The 14,671-nt window shown below is 40.0% G+C and overlaps 1 protein-coding gene across 1 annotated transcript; it reads right to left on the bottom strand.

Moving 5' to 3' along the window:
* Window positions 1–2,079: 2,079 nt before the first annotated feature.
* Window positions 2,080–14,511, bottom strand: SLC35F2 (solute carrier family 35 member F2; the record flags this gene model as incomplete). Its single annotated transcript, XM_010729092.3, has 6 exons — window positions 2,080–3,417; window positions 6,039–6,193; window positions 6,829–6,881; window positions 7,675–7,831; window positions 9,084–9,243; window positions 14,344–14,511. Coding segments are annotated over 6 exons (912 nt in total), but the record flags the coding sequence as incomplete, so codon positions are not given.
* Window positions 14,512–14,671: the final 160 nt, after the last annotated feature.

Genomic DNA, 14,671 nt, shown 5'->3' with positions numbered 1-14,671 from the left:
GCCCCAGCACAAAATGAGTGAGCAATGAGGAAAAGAGAAAGCTATGCCTTTTTCTCCCTAGTGTGATTTCCACCTCTTGCATGGAATTCTCTCTAAAAGATGTTCTCAGATCAGGTAAGATCTCTCTGATCACAGATGCAAAAACCCCTGTGCACCCAGACCATGGGCTTGCTCCACTCTGAATACTGAGTAGCATTGCTGCAGAAACTGACACATTTCATTACTTAAGTTTGGATGATGCTCCATTTGTACTGCACACACCAAGCTGCTTTAATTAGATGGTTCTCCTGTACCATCACTGCTACGTAGTAAAGATCACGCTTGTCAGAGTGGAGTACGTTACATTTCTAGGTGTGTTATTATTTCCATATATTCCCCCAAAATGCAAGTTGGGATCGTGGCAGCTACCAGCAGGAAGCAAAGGATGCACACTGTTTTCAGGACAATGGAAATCAGCAGCTTCTTCATCAGTAAGGTAAACTTTCTCCTGTGGAAGATGTCACACCCCTCTGGCTCTGCTCTGCCACTCAGCCACTAAGGGACACTGGCTGGGTCTCTGGTAGGGCTGCTGACACAAGTTGGTGGCACAGCATCCCCTTTGATGCCTGTCTTTTAACACACAGGGAAAATCTTCCCCCTTGTCTTCTTGCAGAGAGAAATATTAGAAGGGATGCTACCAACTTAAGAGCTAACTTACTTTTCCCAAGGTTAGCACAGTTTCAGCTCACTGCTGCCAGCCTGACTGAAGGCACATGCTGCATACACAGCCCATCTCACCACCAGAGACACAGAGCTGCTTCTGCAAACTCCACGGAGATACTGAAATGCCACCCAGCGACCACAGAAAGAAAATGCAGCAGATTGTGCCGGAGGCTTGCTTCACCTAGGATTCACCGAACCCAATTTCAGCTGTGTCAACATTAAATATTTAGTGATCATACATGACACAGAATAGTCATCAGGAAAGCATCAGCAGCCCGAGGAAAGGGTACAGTGCTGTCCTGGAGAACCTAGGATGTGTCACCTGGCCTCCATGTACTGCTCCAGGCCAGAGGCCTCCTCTCAAGACTGGCTCCTATCTGCTAGGCCCTACAGATCCACAGACTCCATAAGGTGCCTTTTGACAGGACCCCAGGAAATCTTTTACACAAACTATATAGCCAACTACATTTAGGAGCTAAATCTCACTCTAGGCCAAAAGGTCTGCAGTTTTGGAACATTCACCTATAGATTCAATAGGACAAGAGGCAATGGCTTAAGTTGTGCTAGGGGAGGTTCTGGTTGAAAATAAGGAAACATTTCTTCTCACAAAGTGGTGAGGCAGTGGCACAGGCTGCCCAGAGAGGTGGTGGAGTCACAGACCCTGGAGGTGCTCAGGAAACATGGAGATGTGGCACTGAGGGATGTGGTTAGTGGGCATGGTGAGGATGGGTTGATGGTTGGACAGATGATCTTAGAGATCTTTTCAACATTAATAATTCTGTAAGATTTACTTGCCATTTGTTTTATAACTGCACATAGTTAACTTATGACACATGTAGCAGTGGGTGGCATTTAGCTCCAGAATGTAGGCATCAAAAGTTAGGTACAGAATACTACAACTTCACCCAGACGGCCTCTCCCAGGTATCCAATGCCACCTGATCTTCAGCTTTCTGTCCAGCTTCTGATGTACAGATACTTATAGATGCACCAACTGAGGTGCCTTAATCTATCAGCAGAATCTAACCCAAACTGTAAAGCAAGAGATAACTGAGCCTAAATGCTTTTCACAAAAACATCAGTACTTCATTACCCTTCCACGCACCAAACGCTCAGTGAAAAGGTGATGTCTGTTGCTTTAGTATGAGCTGAATAAACATTTGCTGTTGCTGAATAAAATGGAGTAAGATTTTTGATTAAACATTTTACTCAAATGAACTATACTAAAAGCACACAGTCTGTGTCATTTGATTATCACTATCTTCAGGAATTGACATGTTTACTCATTATCATAAAATTCTGTCATTAAAGAAATCATTGGGTAAAGAAAATAAAATAATTTTAAGCAATTAAAAGAAATTTGAACTTAAAAAATAAATAAATTGAGAGCCAACTCTTCAGCTGCTGAAAACTTTATTCACTGTTACTTTGCACACCTGAACTGTGAAGATTTATACAAAAAAATAAAGATCCTTACATTATTTTACTGATGTTAAAATTGCAGCTTCAAGTATTTTAATCATTTTGCTGAAAATATAAAGAGAGGGAGGAAAACTACCAATGAATCTTCTGAAAGCACCTAACCTTTTGAAGACTATCATTACTGTTGCAATGAGGATTGGCTAAAGCCTTAAACTGTTTTATGAAATGCCACTTGTATTCAAATCTTTCTGCAGAAATGTGTCCCATTTCAGAGAGAACTTCGCCAAGAAATGAACTTCAATTCAAACTTCTTTTGCTGTCTCATCCAGAAGAAATAAAATCAGTTCTTATAGAACAGAGTACTGATTTTGTCTCCACCTAGTAGGAGTGCACCAAACAGCAAGCTACTGAGAGAAAAAATTACAAACACACATATGCAAGCCGCCCTTACAAATAAAATAGAAAATAAAATACTTGTTCTCTGCAGCAGCCCCAGCTGCAACAAAGAATGCAGCAATATGAAGAGACAAACATTAGCTGGAATGTAAGATGCAAATGCCTCCAGTGGACAAATAAGGTCCATCAGCACATGGAAGGTGTGTGCGCATAATATGTCTTACAGCACTAAATCCCATGAGTGGCTCCTGTAAGACACCGAGGGTTCCTGGCACTGATGTGGGAACCATGCAGCCCTCAGACGGCACCTTGCAGATTTAGGTCCCTAATGCAATATAAAGCATATCTACTCCATTTAGTGACCTGAGAACTTTCTTTGGCTTAGTTTTTCTCCCCAAGCATTTGCTGCTAAGCTAATTAAGCATTTAAAAATAACAGTCTCTCACCTTGTAGGGACTCCACATAAATATTACTCTGTCTTCTTCGAAGGGCCAGATTCTCTGCAGGAGAAAATCGATATAGTTTCACTGATTGAGGATCTGGCCTTAAAAGTTTATTCAGTGCATTAAAAAGAGCCCAGAACAACATACGCTCTGGCAGTAGAACAGTTCTCCAGATTAATATTTGAAGGAAATTTTGGCAATAAAATAAAAGTTCTGTTTTGAAATGCTGCCATTTTTCAATCAGTGCTGACCACCACGGATTCTCCTCTCGTAAACTGTACGGTTAGAGCTGGCGTTTCGCTGTCATTTTCATCAAGCTTCAGAGCAGCATTGTCCAAGCCAGCACTGTGTGGCTGTGGCATGGTGGTGGGCTCTGCAGTCTGAGTTGGAGTTGAGCAATACAGGATGAAGCCCACCATGATGATGACAAAGGACAGGATATAAAGACCTGAAAACTGGCAGAGGAAAAAGATGTGTTAAGTCTTTTGTCATGCAAAAAGGTGCAAATGCTACCTTAAGAAGGCAAAAGCCACCCTTTCTCTTAGACATATTTTAATAAACTTTATCACCATGCTCTATACTCAAGTCTGGAAATCAAAATTCACCAACTCTATTTACCGATAAGCTGCTGTTTTCCTCTGCGCCTCCTCCTCAACACTGTTGGGCAGGGAATATCTATGAATCTCAGCAGAAAGAACAAATGGCCCTAATTGTAGTGATACCTAAGGGAAGCTTTTATACATGTGAAGGTTAGAACGCTGCTCCCCAGAGAATTTTAGTTATCACAAATATTTTACCTCCTGGCAAGAAATGAACCTTTTCCTCCTACTGCAATTCACCAAAGCATCTGTCTCTCTGCACAACTCAACCATCTGCAGCGCCAAGTAAGTGGAACCAAAACTGGTTTGCTCCCTACATCCAGCAAGTCCTTGAAGAGAAGATGACCATGGCACCTTCTACAAGGTGGGTGTCTGTGTGCCTTACTGCAAGTGAGTAGTTAGTGTGTGAGGTAAGGTCACAAACTGCTGAGGTATACATCAGGCATTTGATTCACTATCACTCACTTGCCCGTTCAAAGTCTAACAACTGCCAAGATTCATCCATCTTGAAAGGAAAATAAATGCTTTCTTCATAATATCAGATTCAATAATACAAAGTGCTGAAGTTATACGCAGCCAAGAACACTTTTCATCAAGTTTGTTAAGATCTTCTTCATTGCCGTTGCCAAACCACAGATTAAGAAGTGGGATGATGGACATAGCGCATCTTCAGAGAACTATAGGATTGTAGCGGTTGGAAGGGACCTCTGGAGATCATCTAGTCCAACTCCCTCCTAAAGCAGGTTCCCTACAGTAGGTTGCAATACTTTATACTTTCAACACAGCTTGCCAAATTCCAAAATGTACCCAAATCTCATCGGCTTCCAAAGATTTCCTTGAAAAATATGTTATATTAGTCAAGCAGCAAAGCTGGATGAAGTGAATGGAGCTGAAATAGCAGTAGACTGATCCAAAAGAGACTGAGGGAACCAAAATTAAGTCACTTCAAATCCTAGCTGGTAATCATTTGGCTAGGAAATCCCTGGAAATAACCACACAAACGGAAAAGCAAGCTAAAGCACCCTGACCTTGTGATATCTGCTCTGTCTCCTTCAGTCTGTGTCACAGCACCTGTAGAGCTTTTCCAGGGTAGAATCTAAGGATGTGACTGAATATCACCACGCTTGTGCTGGGAAATTCACAGTCACTGCCAGACCCCTCTCACAGTGAGCACAAAGAAGTGGCTGCACTTGATGCTGATGCTTCCAGAGACTGTTGAGAATTAACCCATCCTTGAGCAGATTCTGATTTTAGTCCATACAGGTCATATCCCTTTATTCAATACCAAGCTGAAAGAATACTTGAGGTATTATCAAGGACTGTAACTCCATCTAGCATCTGCATTTTCATTTCACTCTTTGTAAAGGAGTTTATACAACATAAACATTTGAAGACCTTAGTTAACATCTCTTGAGGGCTGTGGCATTATTATTGCTCCCTTTTTTGGCTGCTTCATTGTTTGTAAACACAGGTGCAAGTTTGTATTTTCCAAAATATATTTTTGGAAGTGACTCTGAAAGGACATTTTTAATTCTTAAAATGTAAGTACAGTTCATTTTCTACACTCATTTATGATGGATGCTCTGTAGTTTTGAGCAGATTGGAGCAAATTTTGGAACCCAAAACATAGAGGAAAGCTGAGCTAAGAGTCTCTTGAAAATTAACATCTAGCTGTCATTGGGTCCTACCATTCCAAAATTGGTTCTCCATGATGCTGAAGAGAAAGTAACCACATACAAATTAAGTATCTTAAGCAAAGTTCACAAGCTTCTCATTAAGCCCCTCTAGTCACTGAGTGACTGATTTAATTACTCCAAACACTGTAATTTGCTATGTTCCCACAGTGATTCTGGATGGAAAGTGTTGGGTGGGATGAAATGTTTTCAGCACTGTCATTAAGCTTGAACAAGCACTACAAAAAGTATTTCAAAGTGCAGAAAATGTAATTGCCTTTTGGACAGCAATCAGAATAATATATTTATCTGCTTTTTTTGCTTTTTTTCAGTTCCTTTAGTCACTCTTCAGCAGTACTAAGAACTTGAGTCTTCTCCTTGTTATGTTTCTAATAAACACATCACATTTTTAAAAGAAAATGTTGATTTATGGAGATCAAGCCAAACTGCTACTCTTTCAGAAGAGTCAGATTCAAACACTTTCTTTGGATGCTTGCAGAGATTAACCAAATCAACCACAGAGCTCTGCACAGGGAGTATGGCAAAAACTCTACCATTTACCTTGGGAAATTATTATTATCTTTCAATGAATACACATCCCATGAAGCGTGAAATTGTTCCTAAAAATCACTTAACTGCCTAAGGGTGCAATGCTAGGTAATTAACTGTGAGTCCTGACTGACATCTGTCAATGATGACTGATACAGAAATTTACAACTGCAAACAATTGTTCAAGGGCTCGTAAAATGTTTTATCCATATTTTTGAAATAAAAACATTAACTATAGTGAGAGAAATTACTTACTTTATAATAAAACAAGAAGAGTCCAAAGAAAAGACTGTAGAGGTCTGCAGTAAGAATGCCCAAGTTGACCGAGGTTGCACTCGTAACTTTAATCACTACTGGCATGAAGCTGTACAGCCCAAACATACACAGGGCAAATACTATGAACAGTAATGCTGAAAAACAAAATGACAATTTACTCCTAATGCAGAGAATAATAATCTCAAAGATCACTGATATTCTTCAGATGTTTCAAAACTCTACATGTTTATCTTTCAGGATAAGGACTGCTAAAATATAAGGAAATGTAAATTTAAGAAAAAAGCAACAAAAGTACTTATTTTCCAAGACCACTCAGTATTGCAAAAATGATTGTATCTATGCAAGATTGTGCTTGTTCTTCCCTAGTTAACACAGCAGCTGTCTGAAGACATTTAGAATCACGTTTCCTAATAACGTGCAGTTCTGTTAAGATCGAAATGAGTCACAAAACCAGTTCTCCCAGTATTTCACGTAGGAAAGACAAGAGAAAAATGTTCTTGCAATGTTCCAAGGCCAAACATGTTTGTGATTAAGTGAGTTGGACTTTTATACGGAAAATGCAAAATCTGAACTCAAATTTTCATGTTCAACCCAGCACATCTTGTGTCTTTGCTGAGCACTTCAAAGTTTACAGAGAATAAATTTGTGACAATATAATAAGAACGTTGCTTAAAATTCAGAGAAAGAAAATGAAAACATCAGCGTGTCAAATCTAAATGATTATCATTTTTTCAGTGTTCTGAAACACATCCTTTTTCTATACACATACCAATTTTCCAGTTCCATTGAATTTTCATTATATCCTTATGTTCCAGAATGGCTCTAGAATTAGAGAAAAGATATAACAAGTAAAAAAGAAATAAACAAACACACCTACTTGTGTTCAAGTAGATAAGTAAATGAGCAGAATATATAAGAAACATTTTGATTTGCAATCCTCTAATTTATGTTTTAAATGTTTTTGAATGGCACTAACTCCAACATCTAACAAGCCTGAAAAAAGACTTAAAAACTAAAGTGCTTGAAAGTCAAGAGCACTTTTATTTAATTCTTATGCCTTCTTCCCAGACTTTTTCATCCTTCAGAGATTTACTTTTATTTCATATACCGTTTGAGGAAATCATTAACTATAATGATGAGAAATGAAGAACATAAAATTCATTAGTTAGGCTTAAGTGCATGTGGTCTAGTAGGGTTATTTGTAACAGCATGCATGGCTTCACTTTAAACCAAAGTTTAATACAGAAGACCTCTAACAATTACCTCCTAAACCTTTCCACAGAGAAAAGCCACTAAGAAATAAGTTCCTGCAAGCAGTCCTCAATGTACTGCATGTCCTCATGAAGGTCAACAAAATGGAAAATAAAGCCAACTATCATATGTATTCAGTTGCAGGAGTTGAGCTTTAGAATTGCTGTAGTAACAGCAGAACAAACAAAAAGCATATAAAATGAATGCTGACCAGCAACAAAAATAAAATTCAAATAGAAATCCCATGTAGGCCAAATGGACAGGCAACAAAGAATTAATTTAACAGTAATATAATTTCATTGAAGACAAGCAATCATCTGTAGAATAGTCTTAATTAGTTTTAAAATAAATATTAGATCCTTACAGCTGCAGACCGCTGATAATAGTCCCAAACAAGCCCACCATTCCTAGAAACTCGACTCTGCTCAGATTTTTCACAATGTATTCCTCACTCACATTAGATATGGCATACAAGGAAGCACCCAGAAGAACTAAGATATCTCCAATCACCACGTCACTTCCTGTACAGAAATATTAATCCACAATAAGGGCAATGCTGCAAACATTTTTTTAAAAACAAGTTTCCTTAAATAGACAAGCAAATGTATCTCTACTATCTATTTTCTTAGCAAGCAGGGGGTAAGGAAATGTCTATGTGCAAGTAGGTTGCTGGCTGACCCTGCTCATACCTCTGGCATAATCTGGAAGGAGCTGAGCATGACACTTACCAAGCCACTGCAGTACAGTGTGGTCCAGTCCTGCTTCTGCCAACATTAGGCAGAAAAACTGGAGAAAAGTCGAGATTAGAGATGCTCTACACTTTTCTGAGTATCACCCCTGTTTTTGCTGTAAGGCAAAAATGCATCTGTTCATTTGAGTGGCACCTGGATTGAGTTTCAGGTTTACGGCAGATCTAAAGTAGGTACTCTAGATGGGTGGTAGCACGTGTCATGTGTGATGTGTGTGTACCACGTGAGTGGGTCTCCCTGTAATACAACCGTTGTCAATAAATGCCATCACGGATCAGCCGTTCTGCAAGACAATCGCTGATGTTTAAAACCTTGAATTGATTTCAAACTTCCTTCCCTAAGCCAGTTGGCGATCACTGCAAAGATATAGCTGCAATATGAAGGTAACCAACAGTAACAACATGCAAGTCACTGAGTAATGCTCAGGTGCCCTGCAGGGAAAGAGCATTTGTCTCCCTTAGGGCCAAGATATTTGTGTCACACAGAATTAAAGCTTAACCTGAATTTATCTTTCTACCTTATCTAAAGCTGAGGTCCCAGAATAATGCCAAAAAGGCTTAGCTTTACACTGCCTGATGATGGTAATGATACTTTCCTGTCCTGCTATTTGAGCACATAGAAAATTGCACATTAGAAAAGTCTGCTCATAGGCTGACAGAGTGCAAATAAGATAAAGCCTGTAGGGAGAGGAGGCATCTTTTCTCAGATCATCTCACACATGAAATGAACAAGCCTTCAAGAATAAGGCCTTTCATCAGGTCTGATAAACAGCAAGGAAATTTAGCATCAGCGTTTCCCTTTTAACCCGTTTATAAGCAAAGAAAATCTCACAGTTCCTCATGAACTAGTATCTCCTCAGCCACGACCTTCCTGGACAAGAAATTCAAATAGCAGTGTGTTTTCTTCTTTTTTTAAAAGAAAGCTACACCCTTCCCCCTGCATTTGCTTCTCTTCCTCCTTTGCAAGTTAGCCTACTGTGGAAGCCACAACCCCATTTTTCCCTGCGCAATACAGAATTCCTTACCTTCACTGTCCTGCCTCCCTGCCAAAATGTCAGCACCCACCATCGTTCCGACACCCAGCAAGCAGACAGCAACCGCAATGAAATGGATCAGCCGGTACCTTGCACGGAGAATGAACCAGGACAGAGCCATCAGCACAGGAATCCCAAAACAATCCAGTAGCTGTGTGCAGAGAAATGATTTTGATTAGAAGGCCACTCCAAATCTGGATTTCTCTATCCTGAAAGAAATGCTCTGGTTTTTATTTTCCATCACAACCAGATGCTACTGAAAGACACAAAACAACCCTTGTGGATTCATTTCAATGCAGGACGGATCACACCCACATTTTACCATAAAATGCATGTCAAAAGTGAGGAGGGCCTGGTGGGGCATTGCCTCCAGGAAGAAACTCACTAATCTGGAAACTCTTGCAGTGATGGATCTAATCAATCCCTGCAGCTTCACAAATTAGTGCTAGGACATTGCACTGAAGCCACGTTGCTTCCTGTGACACCAGTACAAGGAGGTTGTTCACTGACTCTTCCTTTCTTCCCCTCTATGCTTTGTCTAGCTCATCTTTCACTCCTCCTCAAATCTGTGATTAAAGTTTGGGGGTACATTTACACAGTGTTAAAATCCGAAAGTGCTGAAGGATACAGATGATCCAACGTCACACCAAGGCAAGTAAGGCAAAAATCTGCAGGTTTTTGCTTTCTTTTTTTTTTCTGTCTTCAAGTGGATCCTACCAAAAAGCATTGGTAGTGTGTTGAAAGCCATGTGCAAAATTGGTGAAAGGAGAACAAGATAAGAAAAGCAGCTTCTTTAAGTCACCTTCCCAATCTCCCAGTTTCCTAAAATTATGTACAATTTTCAGTTCATTACTCTGCTAAAGCTGACTCTCAGTCAGAAACAGGTAATTCTGTGATTTGTCCATGCCACAACAGCAAACACACACAAGAGCAGGAGCACAGAAGCATTTTGGATGTGTTTGCAGACATTGCCCTGAGCAGATTTTAAGTTCAAGGATGTCTGCACTCCATGGCAAGCAGTGACACTGGCTTCTGTTTCCTTTCTTCATTACTACCTCCCTGTGTGTTCCTAAAATCTTATACACCTGCCTCACTCATGCTATACTCATTTTTCCCTTGTCGCAGTGGAAAAAAATAAACAAGAGTTAGCTGTATATTTAATGCAGAAAAATGAGTAGCAGCATTAAATGGACATAATGTTCCAGAATAACCAAATAATATCAAGAACATTCAGCTAATCATAATTGGTTCAATATTTAATTAACAAAATAGACGTTGTTTCCTAATTAAGAAAATAGACGTTGTTTCCTAATTTAAGAAAATAGACATTGTTTCCTAATTTGACTATAGAAAAATGAAGTGGATTTTCTGACCTGCCTCAGTTGAGTGCCGTACATTAGAGATTAGTTTACAGCAGAACATGTAGTTAGCCTTCCAAAGTCTGCTCACAAAGTAGTCTTAAACCCTTAAAACCTGGCCTCCTAAAATCAGTGCAAAGGATGGGGTCCACGTCACTAGGGCCACGGCAGAGGCATTACAAATAAAGGCAAGAGCCAGCAGTCCTTCCTTGGTCAGCTTTTGCCAGCTTCTACCTACCACCATACTCTTGTGCTCATTAGTTCAGCCACTGCCCATAAGGATTTTAACAAAATAGACTCAATAAAGCCTTGCAAGCTTGAACTGTCATAGCTACAAATATTAAAGCCTTACCAGTACAGCATTAAAGAGGTTGTTACAGATTAAACCCTGACGGTGCTCTCTAATCCTTCCACCTATTTGTCTCTGTTCTTTGGACTATTTCCAGCTTGTCCAGCTCGAGAGGTCTGCATAAAGGAACAGGCACTTGTCCAGGCTGTATTGTCAGACCTTAGAACCACACAAGTTGTAATACATCGTATCACGTATCTCAGGGCAACTTCACTCTGTTGAAAAAGTAATATTCTGTGAGCTTCTGCACTTTTTTCTATCTCATCTTTTGTCTGGGCTCGAAGCACAAAACAAAGAAACAAACAAACTTATCAACAACAACAAAAAAAACCAGTTGTTTTTCTGGCACTTCCTCCTAATTTGACTTTTTTGACAAGTATCAAGAAGAGTCATTTATCTGTTTCACCAACAAGTATGGTTCAGCTCTCATAAATCAAGATTTTCCACTTCTGTTTTGAATCAATTCTGAACATGGAAATGTATACAAAAGCACAGAATCTTAAACAAAGATTTCTCTGAAATAGAAATTTCTCTGTGAAGAAATACTACAAAAATACTAATTAAAAAAAATGTTTACACAAAAACACATCTCCCCAAGAGCAGACATCTCCTCTGTTAATAAGTAAGCTTTTGCTTCTCTGTTTATTGAGATGTTACCATGCAGCTTTCTAACTTCCAAGCAGTTTTCTAACTCAAACAGAGAATGGAATCAAAACCTTTGGGAAAAAAAAATAATTTTGATGTAAGGAAGAAGTAAATAATCAGCCATGACTTCTTTTGGTAACATCAGATAGGAAATTGCTGCGTCCAGACCAATAACTGTTGTAGAACTACAGCATCCTGGTTAGTGCACTTGCAGCCACCACATACAGTCACCAAATGATGACGAGCACACACACTGGCAATCTGTTTCAGGGGGCAGTTACACTCAGAAAAAAACATATCTGATTTCCGCGTATTGGATCTCGCCTTTCTTTCATCTACCACATTACAAAGCTCTTTGGTAGAAAATGCTCTCTTCTGTACAGGATCAAGATTAAAGAGGTGCAAAACAGAAGCACCATCACAATGAATTGTGTCAATGGAACTGTTTAAAAGAATAAAATTTATTTATGCAGGCTTTATGACATTTATGACAGTACTGTGGTACTGACTATTATTATCAGTAGAGCTTCAGCAAACTCACCTTACTCAATTCCAGCCTGTATTTTTACACAGGGGAAAAAAAATCCACAATAACATGTTGATTTTGACCCAAGCCAAGCTTTGGCCACACTGCTTCTAGGAAGGTTTTAAGTGTAGAGTGAGTAAATCATTAAAAGATGTTTTAATACATGGTTAATCAATTATCACGGACTGCAGGAGGTCATTGGTTTGTTATAACTGCTGGCTCCAGCACTAAAGCTAAACAGCTCACCCTGCACACTATCCCCCATGGTTCCCAACAGGCAGGTTCCTGCTAAACGCCACGTGCCCAGCCTGGATTTTCTCCTGTAGAGGTTCATACTCTTCCACAAACTGATATTCTACCTATAAAAAAAATTTCTCCACCTGAATTATCAACAGAGAAAATGCTAGTTGTGCCTAATAACTTTGGCAACACAAAACCATAGCTGCACCACTTCTAGTTTTGCAATGAAATACGTGGTCAGACAGCAATACAGCCACGTCCTCCCTCCAGCCTGGAGCACACCAGCACTGAGGAAGTCTCAGCCACAGCGCAGCAGGAGTTCCAGCCGTGCACCAAAGTCTTTTCCGTATTTACGGAGAAAGGGAAGTTGCCATCCTGATATTATCTCTAAAAATTTCCCCAACCCTTCCCTGCAATGCTTAGCATTTCATAACTAAAGGAAAACCAAGTGCGTTTGTTTTTTTTCCTGTGTTTGTGTGAAAACACATGGAAGTTCCTTGCTGAGCAGAAACCTACATTTAAACAAAAAGGTAAAACTAAGGGGAAGCTCCAGCCAGCCAGCATTTTTGTAGTACTTAAACTGTGTTCAGGAAGGTCTTGAATACTCCTGCTTTGCTCCTACACATGCTGAGCTTCCACTTACAGCCACTACTGAAGCCAGAGGCTCTGAACCACAGATTCTAATGTAACTGCAGAAGGGCTGGCTGCTGACAGCAAACGCCTTGCATGGGAGCAAACTGCAGGCTTTTTTGTCTTGAATCCCATTTCAACCCAGTGACTTCAGAAAATGTGCAAGAAACGTGACTGCAGCTGGTAGTTACAGCAAATTCACAATCACTGAACCGGCACTTGAAGCACCAGTCTGGAGGTTCTCACATGCACATCCAGTAAATGTTTGAATCTGGCAATTGGACTCGATGACCCACTGTACCTATTCTTTCTTACTATGAAAGATATCGTGGGAACAGCTTTACCACTTCTGAGAAGGATCAAAGTCATGGCTTTTTCAGCTGTAAAGTGTATGATCAAACAGCATCTCAATGATCAGCTTAGCTTGATCTTGAGCCTGAAACATGCCATTCTTAAGTCTGTAATTTCTGAGGCATTATTTGTAAGTAAATTAAAGACTTAATGAGCCATAATACATAACTATGAAGTGGCAATGCGACAAGAATAACCCCTAAGGCACATTGCTGTTCCTTCAACAGTACAACACTACTACAGCTTTCTAAAGGGAGCCTACACCACAATGTTTATTGCTTTATAGGTATTTCTTTTAAATATTAACTTTTGTTACTTTGACTCAAGAACAGTGATATTTACACATTCCTTTTTAACTAACAGCTAATTTTGTATGATACACTATGCCTTTGTTTAGGTGAATGGGGCCAGGGCATGATCCACAAGTCCATCATTAAAAGCAGGCATAGGCTGCCACCTTCTATTCTTGCTTCAGCACTGCCTCCCCTCCCTTGTCCTGGCAGCCACAGTTCATGTCTGTGGAGCATGGCAAAAACTGCCACCACAGTTCTGCTGCTATTTTAGAACAGATGTGCAGCAGTGCAGCAATGAAGTACCGAGCACTGGCACTGCTGAGGACATGACTGTTGACTGATATTTTGGCATACTGACCTCCCTCCCATCTCACAGGGAGCGTTCTGAAGTGCCACAGCCAAAAGCCATAGTGTTGGCCCCTCGTTGCATGCTCAGAAACACCAGCTGACTTCCAATATGTCCTCACATCTTGCAAAGCTTCCCACTGCTTCCAGGCTGATCTACCTCACTCCCATCAAACAGAGCTCAAGCTGAGCCAGTCAGTGTTATCCGGTCCAAAATCTTTACACTGTGTCATGAAAAAAAAACCCTGAGTGGTTGTCAGCAAACTCTTAGAAGTGCTTTATATCAAAATAATTGGAGTTCAACTCAAGAGTTGGCAATGGGTAATATCAGCCAATTTTCTCCGCTTCCTGGAAATGATGCAGGATGCTCTTCTCTGTACTGCAGAGAAAATAGATATTGAAAGGCTTTTTCAGGTTTAAATAGCTTCCATGTCTGTCCTATGAATCTCATTTCAGAAATGAGTCCAAAACCACAATCAAAGAAGCAGTTCAAAATAGAGATAGCAGTCCTTACCTGTACGCTCGTGAGAGTCGTGTATTGGTAGGCTTTTACAATCATGTAATTGGCCTCAACATCAGCCAGTCCCAAAAAAATATACTTCCACCACCTCTGCTTCAGAATTTGAAGAAGACTGTCACCACCTGTTTGGAAAAGAACAGCAGTCAATGTGTTTCTTTCAAATCAAATACTGCACAGGAATCTTTCTTTTAAGAAGTATAAGTAATACTGTGATGCTGAATTTGGGTTGCCTCTGCTTAAGGAAAGTATAACAAAAGTAAAATATAGCCAGGGAGAAGACCATAGAAATGGTGAAAAGCACAGACACTGTTTCAAAGATATA

This window comes from Meleagris gallopavo, chromosome 1 (genome assembly GCF_000146605.3).
Source record: "Meleagris gallopavo isolate NT-WF06-2002-E0010 breed Aviagen turkey brand Nicholas breeding stock chromosome 1, Turkey_5.1, whole genome shotgun sequence".
In the NCBI taxonomy this organism is placed as follows: Eukaryota; Metazoa; Chordata; class Aves; order Galliformes; family Phasianidae; genus Meleagris; species Meleagris gallopavo.
This window is presented reverse-complemented; position numbering and strand designations above follow the sequence as displayed.